This window comes from Oreochromis niloticus, linkage group LG17 (assembly GCF_001858045.2).
Source record: "Oreochromis niloticus isolate F11D_XX linkage group LG17, O_niloticus_UMD_NMBU, whole genome shotgun sequence".
Lineage (NCBI taxonomy): Eukaryota > Metazoa > Chordata > Actinopteri > Cichliformes > Cichlidae > Oreochromis > Oreochromis niloticus.
In genome coordinates this window covers 3,182,325-3,202,148 of record NC_031981.2, presented here as the reverse complement: position 1 = coordinate 3,202,148, position 19,824 = coordinate 3,182,325, and the positions used below count along the sequence as shown (strand labels likewise).

The 19,824-nt window shown below is 39.3% G+C and overlaps 1 protein-coding gene across 1 annotated transcript; it reads left to right on the top strand.

Moving 5' to 3' along the window:
- Nucleotides 1-8,028: 8,028 nt before the first annotated feature.
- LOC100690283 (cornifelin-like) lies at nucleotides 8,029-18,023 on the top strand. Its single transcript, XM_019346528.1, has 5 exons — nucleotides 8,029-8,117; nucleotides 15,795-15,917; nucleotides 16,841-16,946; nucleotides 17,081-17,268; nucleotides 17,547-18,023. Exons 3-5 carry the CDS (start codon nucleotides 16,880-16,882, stop codon nucleotides 17,784-17,786), a joined length of 495 nt encoding a protein of 164 aa, XP_019202073.1. The 5' UTR covers nucleotides 8,029-8,117; nucleotides 15,795-15,917; nucleotides 16,841-16,879; the 3' UTR covers nucleotides 17,787-18,023.
- The last annotated feature ends 1,801 nt before the right edge of the window (nucleotides 18,024-19,824 follow it).

Sequence of the window (19,824 nt, the reverse complement as noted above, 5' to 3'; positions counted from 1 at the left end):
AAATGTGAGAGAGAAAGAGAATTGAAAGCCATAATACTGGTAGGCCTTCCTTCAAACAAACTAAACGTGTTTTGATACCACAACAATAACCACAAAAAATAACCACAGAGGCACATGGGTCTTTGACTCTGTCCTGTGGTCAGAGTCAAAAACCCATGTCCTGGTGCACTTTTTTTTTTTAAATTGTAGAACAACAGGAAAAAGTGTGCATTGACAGAAAAGAGAAAAACGGTAAGACAAAAAAACAAAAACAAAAAACAGCCACACCCTTCTAAACATGCAAATGTTTTGCATGTGCGATAACAATATGGGGTTCTATCAGTCCAAAATGCATGTACATACGTACTTACATACATGCATATTATGATACTACTGAGAGAATAAGTCATTAACAATGACAACAAAAACATTGGTATCATAATGATAACCATCACCATCAATAACAAGTCATTAGTAATAATACTGACCTGCTGCTCTCACAAGCTATCCTGGCTGATGTCCATCCCCAACACTGACACTATGTTCAGTGAATTTAACTCAGTGAATAAATGAGCAGCTTAAATGCAAATTCATCTCTGCTACACTTCATGTTTCTTCTGGTCTGTCCATGAGCACCGCAGCCACTGTGCACCAGTCCAGCACAGTACTGAAAAGTAACCTGTTTATCCTGCACTATACTACCCAGTATTTTCATGCAGCATTTGAATAACACAAACTAAGTGTACCTTAGTTAGTTTTGCAGGATGTTTCCCAAAATGAAAGTACATAATTTATCAAAACACATCACATGCAAATCCAATATGTGATTAAAATGATGACATTACATGTAACCTTTATATTTGCGGTTTATCAAGCCTCACCGAGCAAAAAATCTAACCTTCTTCCTCTCCTCTCCATCTTCCTCCATCTCAGAGTGAAGTTACTCAGCACTCTTTTCTCTCCCTGTGAAATGCAAACGCTGGACCTTTGGCTAGCAACACACTGTGAGAAACTGCACACAAACAGTTTGTGTGTTTACTGATGTTTACAGAGCTGATAGAAATGTTGCTTCCTCCTCTTCTGCATCATTAGCAAGTACTGCAAACACAACAGGACAACTTCACTTTAAACCTTAATAAACACTATAAAAGCTTAGTGTACATTGAAGCCCACTGTATTTTGGTGAGGCTCACTTTGTGTTTGTCTCACAGGCCTACTTTTTAATGTTTGAAAGAAAAATGTGGATTGCTGTCATAGTTTTGATAAAAACCTCAAAGTTCAGAGAAAATCCTTCACTGCACATTTATGCAATACACACTGTCTATTCAGTGCACACAGAACAGAAACTTTCCACAACTGAGTTTGTTTCTTCATGTATTTTAGTAATAGCGTCACACCTTAAACAAATTTTGTAGTTTGAGTTACTTCATTTAACCCCTTTGAGTGTATTTCATGTTCTCCTGTGAAAGGCAAACAGACAGAGTTGGATGAGGCTCTGGTGTATTTAGTTGTGGAGGATGAAAGCTTTCAGGGCCTTTGTCCAAAAGCTTGACCCCAACTTTATCCTTAAATGGAGAAAGACACTCAAGGAAATGGTGGAGGACAAGTACAACATCACCAAGGAGAAAGCCATGGCTGACCTACAGAAGGGAGATTTTGTTAGTACAGCTGACATGTGGAGCGTGGGTATATTGGTGTGACTTGCCATTATGTCACAAATGATACTAAGATAGCAACAGTTCTTGTTGGGTAACCACGACAGCGGTTGTTGTGGTGCTATATAAAGAAAACTACATTGAATTTGTGAAGTGTCCAGCTGCTAAACCTCCTTCTGTACTTGCTTTGCCCACACTCGAAATCATTTTATAAAGAAGGCCCGTGACTGAACACCGGCTCTGCAATAAATTTGCAACAAAGCCTGAAAAATAGTTGGATTATTTCAGAACCAGCTGCAGAACCAGCTGCAAGGCCAAAGAACAACAACTGGTGTAGATGGAGGGTTTAGTGTGCAAACCTACTTTGAAGCTGATTCGAGTGGTAGAGACTAGATGGCATGTTTGACTTGATGCAATGGCTGTATGAGCAATGTGTTGATGTCGTTTCTCTGACAGCTTGTGAATATGGACAGATTCATGAATGCATGACACTCCTTCAACCATTTAAGCTCACAGTGACAGAATGTTTGAGGACCAGAGTATTGGCAGTAAAAGTCACACCACTCTGCAGAATGCTGCAGCACAAAGTGTCAGGAAAGATTAAACATGGAGGACCGGAGTGAGCTGTACAATTAGCTAGGGTACAAGCACAGTGTTGTCCTGTATAGTTGGTGCATAGGTGACCATAAACATCATATTATGGTATTTGTTTTTATTAATAATTTATAGTTTGTTCATGGTGTGTACATTAGGCTCACACTTGAAGCCCTGCACACCAGATGTGGAACATTGTAATCATTCTGGGTACCAGCCTTGGTCACGCTGCTTGACCCAAGGTTTAAAAGTCCTGTATATAGACATCTGAATAAGGCCCACGAAGCATAGACTGTGTGCTTCACTGATACCACCACCAGTTTCAGTGAGCAGTTTCAGTTTTCATTTCACTATATGTGATATCGGCTACAAAAAAATAAAAATAAAAATATGTGTTTGTTATGCCGATGCTTTAGTTCTCATTAACTCAGAAGTCACCACCACCACAACCAGTCAGCAGCAGCAGCACCATCAACCACAGTGATCAAAGACTTGACAGACACTGTGGGAAGTTTCCAACAACGGGGTTATGGAAACCCACAGTGCCCACAGTTAGGTCAAAGAGGTAAAAAAAAATATCTCCTTTGTTCCAATTACACATAATCCACTGAAGGATCAGTGTCCCAAATTGTTTAATTATCATAGACAATATTTTAGTTCTTTAGCAGCAGCTACTGGAGTACATACCTTTAAACATACATTTAAATATATAAATGTTTCTGCGGCCAATCAGCAGGAATTTGAAATGGAATAAAGTTCAACAAACATCATCAACTATTTTAACAAGGCCACATAAATAATATCAAATTGGAGTAATAACATTACTTTTACATTTTCTCATATGTCATTTAATCCCTCTTATTCATCATTTTCATAAATTAAATAAATAAGCTTTATTTAACAGATTTATTCACGCCCTTCTCTTCCTCCCTTTCAAAGAAATCTAACCCGCACCCTCAGTCGGTGTTCCTGACACAAAATACCAACTCCATGAGCCATCCAGGAAGTGAGTTAGTGGTGTGCGTGAGTGGGATCTGTCCGCTGAGCCCTGCAATGTTGGGCTATAAGCACGCACACAGCAGTGGTTTTTTAATCAGAGTTCTTTCTACTGAGTCATACAGCTACAGCACACAGGAAGAAGTCCTTGAAGCACACCTGTGGCGGACGTAAGGGTAAACTGTTTGTAGTAGGAATACTTTACTCCGAGAAAAACAGGACTCTCTTTTAAATCAAACACACATTCCTCTCTCTCCTTTATCTGCTTCTACACTGTTGTTTCCTGATCTATTGGTAACAGCTAAACCTTTTGAGAAACTGTTACAGGTATCTTCATTATCAGTGTTCAATCTCTTTGTTGCATAAAATGTCAATATTTTTTTAAAACCCTTCTTGTCATTATTTTTAAAAAGTAGTGCTGTGCCATATTGCAAATTTTGCTATGAACAGATACCGAGTAAAATATACTGATAACCTATAAAGCAGCTTATGTAGGGGAGAGCAGTGTTTCATGATTTATAAGATCAATCATCTTCAGTTTACAAATTCTGAACACATTTTAATGACCAATAAATGACTGATTTTTACTTTCCACTATACTTAGTTAACAACTTAGAGCTTTTTTTTGTCATCGTTTCTTGCACAGTGAAATTGGGTAGCTGGACCACAAAGGTGCAAAAGTAAAGAAAACAATATACAACGAGGGGGAAAAAACCCTGGCAATATATATGTATACATATGTGAGTTAACTATATACATGGTGTATGTGTAGAACAGTGAAACAGAAACACTGTGGTCAGAATTCTGACTTTAATCTCAGAATTCAGGAAAAGAAGAAAAAAAAAAGACGTGCCCACTTTTTTTTCCCCAATGGCCCTAATCCTCTTCTGTAGGGTGGGGATGGTAATTCCACTGAGACCAAAAATATTGCACATGGCTAAAAATATTGCACAGAACATGGAAAGACTGAGATATTGCACATAGTTGATCAATGGCAGCGTCAGAGTGGAGAAGTCTGTTCACACTCTTAGTTTGCATTAAGCATTAACAAAATACAAAATACACCTTTCAGCTTTTGATGTATTTTGAAACTGTTGAAGAAGAAGGCCCTCGAGGACTCGAGTTTGACACCCCTGCTTTATTAACTTTAACTATAACTTTATTAACTTTCCATGTGAAAATGTTTCAGCATCAACCCGTTTTCATTGTGTGCCTCTGCAAAGTGTAGAAGCAGAGTAAAAAAAAAATCTTTGCATGTGATGCATGTTGCGGGGAAAATCTCCACTGTCACGAGTTTAATGCACAATTTTCAGAATGCCATTGCTCCTGAAATCTCCAGTTTTATAGCTTTTCCTATACGCCACAAGCACCATGACCACCCCAGTAATTAAGTAATAGATAAACAATTAAATTACAGGAAATGTCCTGTCTGCTGTAGAAATCTTTTTTCCTTTTTTTTTTTTTAAACAGCATGTCAGCAAAATCGACTTTTTCTCTTTATGTTAATTGTATAATTATAGGACAACATTTATGAGGTGCCGTAAGGGACATTATTACTGAAACGCTCTCACACACACACACACACACACACACACACACACACACTACTGAAACGCTCTCACACACTCCATTGAAACCAGAGGCATTTCCGCTGAACAGGAAGTTGTTTCATGACAAGGAAACTGATGGAAAAAGTGGTAAATTCCAAAACACTACAAGGATGTCTACTTAGCCACCTGCTAGTACAGCGGTCCCCAACCTTTTTTGCACCACGGACCATTTATGGCTGACAATATTTTCACGGACCGGCCTTTAAGGTGTCGTGGATAAATACAATAAAATAAAACCAGTACTGGTACCAAAAAAAAGAAGATTTATTCATAACACACAGGAAAAGACCCAGGGAAACCGAGTTAACAATATAAACGATATGAAAATAAAAAAACGATAAATACCCTGAAAACCATAAATTTCAAACTCGAGCCTCAACTCTTGCGACCCAGTACCAAACGACTCAGACCGGTACTGGTCCAGGGCCTGGGGGTTGGGGACGGCTGTGCTAGTAGCCTAAGTGAAGCAGCCGCATTACTTAAGAATATATAAGGCTTCCTTGAATCCAGGAATGGATTCAAGTTGCAACACGGAATTCGGCAAGTATGTCCTATTTCCCCTAAGCTTTTTATATTGGCAGCTCAACTGTTAACACTATTAATCAAGAATTCTAATGACATACAAGGAATATCAATTTTTAATAAAGACTTCAAAATAAGTCAATTTGCAGATGATACATTTATCATTTAAATGTGAACTACTCCTGATTCATACAAGCTCTGACTCCTCAATAGCTTTGGTTAGAGTTGAATCTAAAGTTAAATATATAGGGCTGATAATATCTAAAAACCTAATTAGCAGAGAAGACACGAATATTTCTAACTGTATCATGGAGATGAAGAAATCACTTAGCCACTGGTTAACCAGAGACCTCACTATTTTTGGCAGAAACATCCTATCTAAAGTTGAAGGCATCTCCAAATTGATTTATCCTTGTCACTCTCTATATATCTCCTCTAAAAACATTAATAAAGCTAACACAGTTATTTTCTAATTTTTGTGGAGGAATAAAACCCATTACATTGATAGATCTTAGGTTGTGAAGGAATACAATAAAGGTGGTATCAAAGATCCAGAATTTGAATTTATGGTTGGCACCCTTAGAATTAAATGGTTAAAATCTTGTCTGTCACAGCCAGACTCTATGTAGTTCCACATCCCACGATCCTTGTTTAATAAAATAGGAGGATTAGACTTTAATTTGAAATGTGATTTTGAGGTAAATAAAATCCTGATCAAGATATCAAACTTTCCCAAACAGACTTTGCATTTTTGGAAAATGATATTTACCCACAACTTCTCCCCATAATTTAACTTTATGGAATAATAGAGTAATAACACTTAATCAAAAAATCAATTTTCAAGAGCGACTGGTTTAAACAAAAAGATTATATTCATAACAGATTTGTTGGATGATAACGGTGTCATTCTAAGTTACACAGACTTTTCAGAAAAATATTGTCTAAACCAGGGGTGTCGAAGTCCAGGCCTCGAGGGCCGGTGTCCTGCAGGTTTTAGATAACACCCTGGGTGAACACACCTGAATCAAATGAGTAGTTCATTACCAGGCCTCTGGAGAACTACAAGACATGTTGAGGAGGTAATTTAGCCATTTGAATCAGCTGTGTTGGATCAAGGTCACATCCAAAACCTGCAGGACACCGGCCCTCGAGGCCTGGAGTTCGACACCTGTGGTCTAAACTGTTCTCAAAGACAGTATAACAAATTTTGTAAACTGGTCCCACTGCCTCTGCTTCATTTGATTAAAAACTTTATGATATACAATAATTTCTCATCAGTGCTCCCAAATTTATTGCTAGGACAATGTCAGCTGTTTGATAAAAATGCAATAATAAATTTATTAGTAGTTTCTTCAAAGACAAAATATTTCATAGTTATGACAGAATGGTTACATGGCATGGTTCTAATTTAGTTATTTCAGATACACCGGATAAAGCATACTTAAAATTTATGAAATGGCCTATTCTACCTAAAGAAACACACGACACACACAAGCAAAATCTATCCTGTGGCAGAATTTCTAAAAAAGAGATTTGGCTTTGAGGTGGATCAGTGTTCTTTTTGTACTGATGAAAATTAAACCCTAGAACATCTTTTTTTTCTATGCCCTATCACACAATGCATTTGGTGTGACTTAAAAAATTGGATTTCCCTAAAAATTAATGATGTGCCACCATTTGAATTATATCATATATTTTTTTATATGGATCATCTAGCATTGGGTGTCTCAGACATTATTAACATCATCATACTTTTGAGTAAATATCATATCCATTGTGCTGGCTGTGTGGCAGGCAGAGGACTCACATCACCTGGCGGAGCAATGGCGCCTGTGTTTGGCTTTGCCGCTGCTACAGCTCGTTGGAGGCGACAGTATAGTTTTTCACTGTCGTCACTTGTCGTTTACAATATAATTTTTGCTCTTTTGTATTCTGACTTTGCTTCTGCTGCTTTAACTTATGATCGGGATACACTTTTAAACATCAAAGACTCAATGGAGAGCTACTGTGACAGCTGGGACAGCTACAGAAAAACTTTTCCTCCTCCTCCTCTGGTATGTTCCTCACCTGAGTGCGTGCTACTGTGCACAACCCGCGACATTTCCACCCTCAAGAGACGAAAAGGGGAACGAGGGCCGGCGTCCAGGTGAAACGGAGAAGGTACCGGAGGCTAGCTGCTTGGCTGTGGGGTGACTCTCGGTGCCTGCGACCAGTTCCTCTCCTGTCGTTTGCTGGGGATGTTACGCCGCCGCCGCCGCCGCCCGGGACCCGAGCCCCATGGCTCGAAAGCAGTTTGCTCACTCTGTGTCCGTCATCCATTTTCCGTTTTGCTGGTGACAGCTACGTCTGCTCATCGATCAAGGTTTTTCCCAACTCTGGATTCGCCGCCCTGCCCGGCAGGTCCACAGGTGTGCACAGGTGTCTAATTCAAGCGCCGCTGCAGTCAGCTGTAGATTTAGCAGATAAACCGTCATCAATTCGGTTCGCCCTGCTTAACGTTCGCTCTATAACGAACAAATCATTTATTCTAAATGATCTTTTTATTAAAGAGTCTCTAGATTTTATGTGTCTGACTGAGACGTGGCAGCAAAATAAGGATTATGTCCACTTGAATGAAATCTGCCCGTCTGGCTGTTCTGTCATTGGAACTCCGCGTCTGTCAGGACGTGGTGGAGGACTTGCTGTTGTTTACCAGGACAGACTCACATGCAATCTGATGACCTCGGACTTCTTTTCTTCATTTGAGTCACAGATGATGAAGGTCGGTTCTCTGAAAACCTTTTACTGTATTTTAATCTATCGACCTCCTGGACCTGCTGGGGTCTTTCTAACTGAATTTAACGACCTTCTGACATCGATCATTAAATTGGAGAAGGTTGTAATATTGGGAGACTTCAACCTTCATATTGATGACGCTTCCTGTAACACTGCTGCTGAGCTCATCACTATCACTGAGTCTTTTAACTTTATGCAGCATGTTTCTGGCCACACACTGGACCTTGTTTTCTCCCTGGGTTTAAATATACATGATGTATGTGTGGAGGATGCCCATGTGAGTGACCATAGCTGCATATTCTTTAATTTGTCATTTTACGTGGATCCTTCACCTCCTAAATTGATGATCCAAAGGCGGATTATAAACCAGGATGCTGCTGGAAGGTTCTCTGCCATGTTTGACCCTCGCATGGCTCAAAATGATATGGATTCACTTATTTTGTCTTTTAACAATCAATGTAAATCTATTTTAGATACGGTGGCACCTCTGAAACTAACTGCTGTCCATTCTTCAAATTTCTGTCCTTGGATAAATGAAAATATTCGAAATTTTAGGAGATATTGTCGCAAATTAGAACGTTTATGGAAGGCTTCCAAGCTTGAGGTCCATAGGGTACATCTCAAGGAATCAATTTTCTTACTTAATGACATGATAAAAAATGCCAGAACCGAATATTTTGCTAATCTAATAGCTTCAAAAAAGAAAAATCCCAGAGTATTGTTTGATACAATTAAGAACATTGTCTCTCCTGATGTTCCTCATGTACCAGTCTATACTAGATCTGATTGTAATGAGTTTTTAAACCATTTTGTTAATAAGGTCGCTGCCATCAGGCCCAATATTTCTCCATCATCCTCTCAGTATCACACTGACACGTTGCTTACCTCTGACACCTGCTCCTCTTTTACTCCTGTTACCTTACAGGACATCAGTGCTCTGCTTGGTCAGATGAAACTGACTTCAAGCCACCTTGATGTACTTCCTCCATCATTTTTCATTAGTGTGTTTGACTCTATTGGCCCCTGTATTCTGGAAATAATTAATACTTCTCTTTATACTGGCTCAGTTCCCAGCTATTTTAAACAAGCTATTGTTGAACCAATATTAAAGAAATCAAATTTGGACCCATCTCTTCCAAGCAGTTACAGGCCAATATCAAAATTACCATTGGTGTCAAAGATCTTGGAAAAAACAGTTGCAGAGCAACTTAACAACTTTTTGGAGAAGAACAATGTTCTGGACATTTTCCAGTCTGGTTTCCGCAAATTGCGCTCCACTGAAACCGCTTTGCTTAAAGTATCTAGTGACATTTTGATGGCAGCAGACTCTGGAGAGTACACCGTTCTGGTTCTGTTGGATCTCAGCTCTGCTTTTGATACTGTTGATCACAGCATCATGATAAATAGGCTGAAGGATTTGTTCGGGATTACTGGTGTTGTTTTGAAATGGTTTATGTCGTATCTGTCTGAGAGATCCTTTACTGTCTGTATCAATCATGTGTTGTCTGAAACCTCAGTTCTGCCTTCTGGGGCACCTCAAGGATCTGTTTTAGGTCCTATTCTCTTTTTGCTGTATATACTCCCTCTAGGCCAAATTATCAAACGTTACAGTAATATTTCTTATCATCTCTATGCTGATGACATTCAGTTATACTGTTCTTTCAAAGCTTCTGAGTTTTATAAATTGTCTTGTTTAAATAATTGTCTGTCAGAAATCAAACAATGGTTAAATGACAATTTCCTCCAGTTAAATGCAGATAAAACAGAAACCTTGATTACTGCACCTGATCACATGCTCTCAGAAATTCAGCAGCATATCAGTTTTTTAGACCCTTCATTTCAGTCGAGTCTCAGAAACTTAGGTGTTATATTTGACAATTCAGTGTCTCTTGAGAAACACTCTAAACAACTTGTCCGGAACTGTTTTTATCATTTAAGAAACATTTCTAAACTCAGACTGCTGGTGTCAAAGGCAGAACTTGAGATGATTATTCATGCTTTTATCTCTTCTCATTTGGATTATTGTAACGGTCTTTTTACGTGTCTCAACAAATCAGCTCTGGATCGCCTTCAGTCTGTACAGAATGCAGCGGCAAGACTTTTAACTGGTACAAACAAGAGGTCTCACATTACTCCAGTTTTGGCTTCTCTTCATTGGTTGCCAGTAAATTTTAGGGTTCATTTTAAAATTTTAGTTGTAACTTTTAGAGCTCTGCACGGTGAAGCTCCCCAGTATATCTCTGACCTGTTGAAACCTCATGCTTCATCCCGAGCACTTAGGTCTTCAGGTCAGAGGCTACTGGTGGTCCCACGTACTAGGTTTAAAACACGTGGGGATCGGGCTTTTCAGGCACCTAGGCTGTGGAACTCCCTGCCGTTGTCTTTACGCTGTCTAGACTCTACTGACTCCTTTAAAAAGCAGCTGAAGACATTTTTATACAAACGGGCTTTTAATTAATTTTAACTTGTATGTCTGATCTTATTGTGAAGCACTTTGTGATTTTTATCTGTGAAATGTGCTATATAAATAAATTTTACTTACTTACTTTTACTAAATGGAGGAACGCTAAGCCTTCTCTCCCTGGTTTTATTAATGATTTTAAGATATTGTTTTCTTTGCTAAAAAAGACAAAAAGCAAATATGCCAAAAAAATTAACCAGGATAATGCCCGTCTCCTGCTATTCTAAATTTTGACTTATGCTGAGGCTAATATATTGTTAAGTAATGCAGCTGCTTCACTTAGGCTACTAGCAGGTTGCTGAGTAGACATCTGTGTAGTGGCTTGTTTGAAATCTACCACTTTTTCCTTCAGTTTCCTTGTCAGGACTTCCTGTTCAACTGAAATGCCTTGGTTTTTCAGTGGAGTGCGTGAGAGCGTTTCAGTAATAATGTCCCTTACGGCACCTCATAAACATTTACCATCTTTGCATTCACATAATACATTTATGATCTCCAGTGTTACCTGTCCCAAAATAACTCATTCACTTTCAAAGTAAAGTGAATCCTCACGAGAAAGGCGACTGTCTCAGTGTTAACCCTCTGCTCTGTTTTGTTATCTTTATAAAAAACGCATCACAGTGGAGTAAATGAAATCCGAACGTCTCACATAGAAGTGCAGATAGAAAATGTGAGCATGCACATTAGTGTGAGCATAGTATCATAAAAGTGTGCAAGAGATTATCACATATCTGTCAAAGTGGTTCTTTCCAGTAATATTTGGTTTGGTCCATTAGCATGTTGAACGACCACGTGTTTGTTGTAACCATTAACAAGCTTCTGGCATAACTCTAGGTTGGTTTCCTGGAATGGAGCTTGATGTTAGAGTTAAGGTCAGGGCTTGGGGAAGGCTTTTTAAGCCTGTGTTATCCATTTCAAACCATTTCTGCTTTGTGTCACATTCTTTCAAGGTTTACTACATCTCAGAGAGTGAATGCCAAGTGTTTGCAGACAAGTCGGCGTCTTACGACCGTTTCAATCTGCAGGCGTTCAAAGCAATCAGGAGTAGGTTTATGGTGCAGCACACTCTTTGCAGTCAGTTTCACCGAGCGACAGCAAGTTCAGGACAGCTGACCTGTTCAGGGGTATGTAAAATATTCATCTCAGATGTGTTTGCACTCCTTCTTCAGACAATCCCAACCTTTTCCTTTTATTGTATTCTGCTTGGTTTTGTTTATTCATCTGGACCCCTACTCTTTCACCTTCACTGTCCCTCTTAGTTTTCCTTTCTATTCCCAAAGCTCCTTTCATGAGAATAATCTCATTAGCTGGATCTGTCTCAATTCTAAAGCGTAACATCTCATCTAACAAATCACCCTGTCTCACTCCAAATGCAGGCGTTGTCCAAACAGATGCCTTAAGTGCAGAGAAGTCTGCAGCATAATGCAGTCTCTGTAGAAAAGGCCTTATGTTGGAGGAGAGATGGAATTCCCATTCCAGCTGTGACAAAGATGGAAGGTGCTTAAATGGAAGGAGACAGGGAGCAGTGCTGCCCAGTATGGTTGCAAGACTGAGTATTATCTACCTGCTCTTTCACTGCTCTGTTGCTCAGACTTGCCGGGTCCATAATGACTGCCTCGCTGCTGAGGCGCTTGTGTCAGCAGTTTGAAATGACTCTCATTCTGTGTGCATGTGAGCTTTTCTGCACTGAACACCAGGAAATGAAAAATATGTCGAAAGAGTTCGATCAAACCACAATTAGGTTAACAGAGGCATGTTGGTACAACATTTCATCAGCAGTGTTACATGAAACCTCTCACAGAGAATAAGTGTTGTTGTTGGGACATGGCATGAAGTTTTAGCCTTGGTTTGCTCTTTAATGGCCATTAACCCATTTAGGAAACACTTCACTAAAACAAGGGTGATTAACTTAGCTGAATAATTTGGTCATATTGTCATGTTGTTCCACTTGAATCAAATCAAAATCATGATGATGCAGATCTCTGGGAGTTGCCTGCATGAGTGTACTTTTTGGTTTTTTTCCACATCTCTGCATAGCAGGTTATATATAATTTGTCTTCAATGCATTTTCTTAACTTCAAGAGCATCATTGCAGAACTGAAAGCAGAAGCACTTCTTTGTTTCCACAGACATCTGGAAGCCGCATGTTCTGTATTTAAAAGGAAAGAAATCACATCTTACTTTATTAGGAGAGGCTCAGCTGAGCTGATGGTAGTCCACACTGTTCAACCTTAAGATTTCTGTGATGCGGGCTGTGCTACAAAGGGTGGCTTTTCAAGCTTCCATCTCAAACTGGTGACAATTGGATATTTTGGGCTGTAACTTTTCCAGCCTGATATGAATATCAAGCAGAAGACTTTTGCTACTGCCTTGTGTATGTGTCATGGTTTGGTGCTGTGTGGTAGGCAGGAAGTAGGACCCAAATGCAGGACTCAAAAACAAAGGAATGAGCCAAGGGACGCAGCTTAATTGCTGTATCAATGTATCCACACAAAAACCTCATAACCTAGAAACTAGGAACCTCTAAATAGGAAACTTAGGAAAGTAGAAAAAAGTAAAATGGGACACGGAGAACTCTGACATTATCAGGAGCACAAAGGACACACAGCACAGAGAATGTACAATGCGACAAGGGACAGAGGAAAACAAGGCTTAAATACACAAGGGGGTAATGAGGGAATGGGAAACAGGAGGGAAACACAGCTGGGACTAATCTGACATAACGAGACGGGGAGGAAGGGAAACAGAATACAAAATAAGTAAATAAAATTGGTACACACAGTTCTCATCAAGTAACACCTTTGTGCACCGGTAGCCCACTGCTACTGCAGGTTTTATCCCAACTTTTCAGGATCTGGAACCCAAAGATGCCTAATGTCAATTAGAGAGCCAGAAAATACAAAAGATATGAAAACATAAACAGTGGGTCACGACCATGACAGTATGTCTGAATACCTGCAGCCTGTGCATCATGGCGGTGTTTCTCACAGTGTTGCTGTATAACTCACATTTGGTGTGTGCTTGAGAGATGCTGAAGTGGTGGTGAAAGCCTGATGGTGGAACTGAACTCAGGACCTTTTTGCTATGAGCCACCGTGCTGCCCATAGGCAGTGTTAGCGAAGTCAAATTTACAGTTACACAAAATTGCTTCAAAATATAGTAAGGTGACACATACTTTCCCAGCTGACAACTTGACAAAAACGTAGACAGGGACAGACCCTTGACCTGACCCTGTACCACTGATCCATGTGACTGGAACAATCCTCTTCCATCTGCCAAAGAAAAGAAATGGAATGCACCAAAAGACTCCCTTTCTGAAGTCAAAAACCCCTTACATCCCCAGACCTTATTTCTCATTGTCTCTGCTGTCAGTGCAGCACCAAGAGCTCTGTATCTTTGTATTGTTGATTGCGACTGCAGCGGTCCTTTACATATGAACTCTTAATGAACACGACTGTGCTACACTGGATCTTTTCAAGAGTGAAAAATATGCAGTCCTTTAGAGGACACAGTAAGTGTTTATTTTGAAGCATTAGCCAAATTGGTTTTAACTTCTATGGTCACTTGCACATTAAAGCTACATATAGAGAACCAGATTTTTTTTGTTTTGTTTGTCAACTAGTTTGTGTTTTGTTATTATTATTGATTATTACGTTTTATTTGCTTTTATTTCATGTTTTTTATTTATTTATTCATTCAAGTAATCCCTAACTGTAATAATAGGGGGTTACCGTATCAAATTAGTATGGGAATTACACTTTGATGGTGGCAACAAAGTCATTAATTAGCTGCTAGAATAATAATGAACCAAAAGCACTAACATCTATTTGTGTTACAAGTAGCACCAAAGACAAAAATAAGCAGGTCTTACAGAAATACACTTAATAACTGTAGTTTGTTCATAATGAAGCAGTGAAAAATATGCTGCACAAGACTGAGTGCCCTGTTAATTAACTGTTTAGCCCAGGGTACTTGTGGAGGGCCAAGAGTGACAAAATGAGTTAAGTAAATATGCCATTGAAAATTAATTAATTAAATGTTTAATTAATTATTTAATGGCTTATTTATTTAATATATTTAGTTACTCCAGGCCCTCAACAGATACTTGCTGTTACCCCTTTTTTACCACAAGGTGTCACTGTTGGTTTTTCCAGCACATCTTTTAGTATTACATGCAGTAAGTCTTCAAAGATGTTTTCGTCTTAAAGTGTTTGACAGAGAATTAACGCACTGTTACATTAAAAAGTAAACATCTTAAGTTAGAGAGACAGAGAGAGAGATGTGGATAAAATTGTCCTTTGTGGCTGTTCCAGTGTACACGGCACCGTCCAAACAAACTCAAAGAAAGGATGAAGGATGTGTTTGCTGCAGGGGTTTAGATTTTAGCGTTTACACCCATGTATCTCTCACTTTAAACATGTAATTTAAAAAACTATATCTAATCTCCATTGGTTCTTAAGCTTAACAACACTGAAGGAAATAACAAAAAGCTGAGTAAACTAGACCCTTAAATTAATTAAATGTAAAAGTATGAGAAGTATAATTTAGAGAAAAAGTCCCTCATAAATAAGGATTATGAAAGATGAATTGGAGAAAAGATGAGGTATACCTTTCTATGGAAAATATATTTGTTTGTATATAGTGGTTATAAATGCATATATGTAATGTCTAACCTATCTCATAAATATATTTTGTTTATATTGTTTAAAAATAAACATTAGTAGCAATAATAGTGCAGCTATCCTTTCACAGTCCACAGGTGTTATCATTAATAGGTGTAATCATTTCACATCTCTTCATGATGACTTTAAGAGGAAGTTAGTAATTTGTGGCTTTTAAGTCAGAAAAAAAGCTAAACTGACCTTTAAAACTAAGGTGTGTCCTCGCACATCTGGTTCATAGTCACATGGATCAAAGTTGCAGATTGGCATTTCGAGGATCCTTACGATAAAATGACAAACATGATAGTGATAATTATTAGTTCCTGCTCCAAAGAGTGACTGATTCTTTTCTTTTTCTGTTTTTAACTGTTCCTTTTTCTTTTACCAGTTGGGACTCTTTCATTTATATTAACCATTCTTTGAAAAACATGTCAGTTGTGTTTTTGCTTGTCTGTTTAAAATTCACGTAGGATACGATTATTAAAAAAAAGAGGATAGATACTGTTGTAGGAATGAGGTTTCAGTTTCATTTTTATGTTTCCAGAATTTCAGGATTTGCAGCATTTTTGTGTTGACCAGATGGCAATAAAACTCCCAATCCGAGGAGCATCCTTTCACTCATTCATTCAAGTTTCAGAGAGGCGCAGAGGGTGTCCGGCAACAGCAGGTAAGACCTTCCAATTTTCTACATCTACTTTGTCACAGAGACTTGGAAAGGTTTATTTATACCATGAAACTAGTAGCAGTTTTTATAGGAAAAGTTGACACTTTTTAATTTCTTGCAAATACGCATGTGTACATGGAGTATATTAGTCCTCTTTAGAGAAACAGAGGCCATCAGTAGAAGATGTAATGAGGGTGTGACTGTATGTAGAGCTATAGTTTGTTTAAATAAAAAAATAAAATAAATAATAATAATGAATAATAAAAAAAAAGACTCAAATATATTTGAGCGAGGTATATTTTCTCATACTCTGTATTTCTATAGTTGTTTTTGTTCTCAAAGGCGAACCACGTGAAGGATTCTAGGTTGTCTTAGACGGACTTAGACTGCCAAACCAGTCTGAAGTTCCTGTCCAGGAGTGTGCTGGTATTTCAAATTACATAAACCATCTTTTTGAGACCCTTAATGCATACTATATCAAATATGATACATACAGTTTTTATGAGTTTGTGAGTTGACACTTCTCAAAAAAACAAAATAAATTGCCCGAATTCTTTGGCATATCACCGTTCATTTCAGGCTTTAAAAGGTTATCCTTCACTTTGGTTTCATATTTATGTGCCTACAGTTTTTGTTTTTTCAGCATACATTGTGTTTATTTGAGCCTGAAAAGAAGCCACACTTAATCAAAGCCACTATGAACATACTTTTTCTTTGCTCTCAGAAAAAGCACTCTACTGCAGTTGTCCTTATAAAAGTGATCTTAGCAAACAAAAGGATCAACAGCAAAACAAATATTTTGAAAGTCTCAAGTGACATGAACAAATTTAATAGAAGTACTCCAAAATGTAATTGGATTATCTAGTGGAGTGCAGCTGTATGTCAACTGCAGTTATTTGACTTTTTCTGCTTCTCGACTTTCACAGAGCGATCGTTCAGTGTCTGTGGGTGAAGTTCAACATACAATGGCAGAAAAACCCTTGACAGACTGGAACAGTGGTCTTTTTGACTGCTTTAAGGATACAAATACTTGTAAGAAGCCAGTTAAAGTTGAATGACTCATAAATGATATTTGTGTTTTCAGGACTGCAGGTTTTTCTCATTTGCATCGTCTTTGTCTTTTGAGACTTGTTACCACTTTGTTGATGTGTTTCTGTGTTTTTCAGGCTGCTATGGATTCTGGTGCTGCCCCTGTCTCGCCTGCACTCTTTCAGGAAACTTTGGAGAGAACAACTGTCTCCCTTTATGTGATATATGTGGCCCTGGTATATTAGCATCCTTTGGGATACCTCTCTGTGTTCCTCCTGCAGTTTTGTCTTTAAGAGCTGCCATGCGAAACAGATATGGCATCAAGGTATGAACCATGAGATGATGACACTGAACTCAAAGCTGGACTTAAGTGGGAATTACAAGTCTCATTCACTAAATCAAAAACATAAATATTTGATTTCAACTATGACTAAATGTTTTTTGTCTAACATTCACACACATACTCAGTATCTGCTGCAAGGATATTGTGACATGTTGACCAGAAGAGCCAGGGACTGATCTACCAAACTTCTGGTTGGTAGATGACCTGCTCTTCCACCTGAATTACACCACATCTGTAATGCTTGTATTCTCTTTCTGCAGGGCTCTCTCTGTAAGGACATTGCAATTTCCTGCTTCTGCGAGTGGTGCTCCTGGTGTCAGATGCATCGTGAGTTCAAACATCGCAAGAAAACCCCGACTGTTGTCAACGTACAGAATAACCCTGTCGTCAACATGCAGCCTAATCCAACTGTCCAGCCAGGAGTAATGATGATGATGCCTGCACAACCAGTTACAACTGGTTTCATGACTCAACCAACAGTGGTCATTCAAACAAAGTGACACTTGTAGAAATCTGATGCTGCTCAGAGTGTGTTCTCACATATTTACTTGTAAAAGTAGGAATGTAATCATTTAGTATGTTAAAGCCTTGCTGTTGATTTCCTAGTTATCAAGAAAATTAAGAGAGTTAACATAAATGAAGGGAATGATGATTCGCCCATTTGAAGTTTGGTTACAAATGCAGATGTATTTTGTTGTTTAAGTAATAATAATTATTGGCTCAATAAAAATATGAAATCAGACATGATTCAATTCTTTGTGTCATGCAATGTGTCTGTGTCTTCATAGTGCTTCCAATATGAAGAGCCATTAAGTAACATTAACTATAACTACACTGAACAAAAATATATATGCAACACTTTTGTTTTTGCTCCCATTTTTCACGAGGTGAACTCAAAGATCTGAAACATTTTCTACATACACAAAAGACCCATCACTCTCAAATATTGTCCACAAATCTGTCTAAGGCTAAAAAATCGGATTCGATGCACTTTCGCCTGCAGTGTGAATGTAGCCTTAATCTGTGTTACTGAGCACTTCTCCTTTGCCGAGATAATCCATCCCACCTCACAGGTGTGGCATATCGAGGTGCTGATTAGACAACATGAATATTGCACAGGTGTGCTTTAGACTGCCCACAATAAAAGGCTACTCTGAAATTTGCAGTTTGATTACAGCACAATGCCAAAGATGTCACAACTTTTGAGGGAGCGTGCAATTGGCATGCTGACTGCAGGAATGTCTACCGGAGCTGTTGTCCGTGAAATGAATGTTTATTTCTCTACCATAAGCCGTCTTCAAAGGCGTTTCAGAGAATTTGGCAGTCTATCCAACCGGCCTCACAGCCGCAGACCACGTGTAACCACACCAGCCCAGGTCTTCCAAATCCAGCATGTTCACTTCCAGGATCGTCTGAGACCAGCCACCCAGACAGCTGCAGCAACAAAGAATTTCTGCACAAACTGTCAGAAAGCGTCTCAGGGAAGCTCATCTGCATGCTTGTCATCCTCACCAGGGTCTGGACCTGATTGCAGTTCGTCGTCGTAACCGACTTTTTTTTTTTTTTCGCCTGTCCCGTTCGGTTCTTTTGCCATTATTGTCTAAAGGCCAAGAAAGATGCCCAACGGATTTACTTTACCAAATGGACCATCCCGGCCTTGCCGTATTGGTCCATTTGATTGACTTTTGTTTTTATGGTTTATTTTATCTTCACTTGCTACACACGGGACAGACATGACTGGGGGAAAGAAAAGGGAGAAAGAAAGAGAGGTAGGGAAAGAAAAACAGCAGGGAAGAGGAACTGTGATAAGGCGCAAAAAACAAAAACAAACAAAACAGACAGACCAAAAATACATATATCAATCACCTGGATCACCTGTTGAGAAAGAAAAAAGAGAAAACAAGCAAAAAAAAAAAAGAGCAATATAATAAACAACATCATCGTGATAATCTATGTGAATATAACAGTAAATACTAAATATTGAATATTATTGTGCAGCACGTAAGATCGACAGCGCACAGTATGCTTTGAGGTAGGAGCCAAAAAGGGTGTAGTTGGTGTCTGTGAGCACCTGTGTGTACACCTGTGAGCATAAGCGCGCTTGTATTTAAAAGGTTCCTTCATGTAATGATCTGCTAGAGGGTGTGGAGAGCCATAGCCCCGTCCTCCAGGGCATGAAGCAGGTATGGAGGAGATCCAGGCTCCAGACATCCAGAGGCCCTCAGAGCACAAGAGACCAAGGAAGACCAACGGAGGGGCAACTGTGCCTCTCGCCCGGAAAGAGCTGAGGAGAGCCCCAGATGAGGGGTCACTCAGCAGCCGCGGAGCAGAAGCCAGGGGGGTTGCGGTGACGTGTCCGTGAGCTCCGCCGGCAGCCAGCCGTGCCAGAGTGACCGAGCCCCAGGCTCAGGGGCCGAGGGCACCCCACCCCCCGAAGGAGCCCGAGCGAGCCCCGGGTTCCAGGCAGGCGACAAGCAGCCACCAGGAGTGAGCCGGTGCGTACCTGAACGCCCATCCCCGGACACCAAGAACCACCAA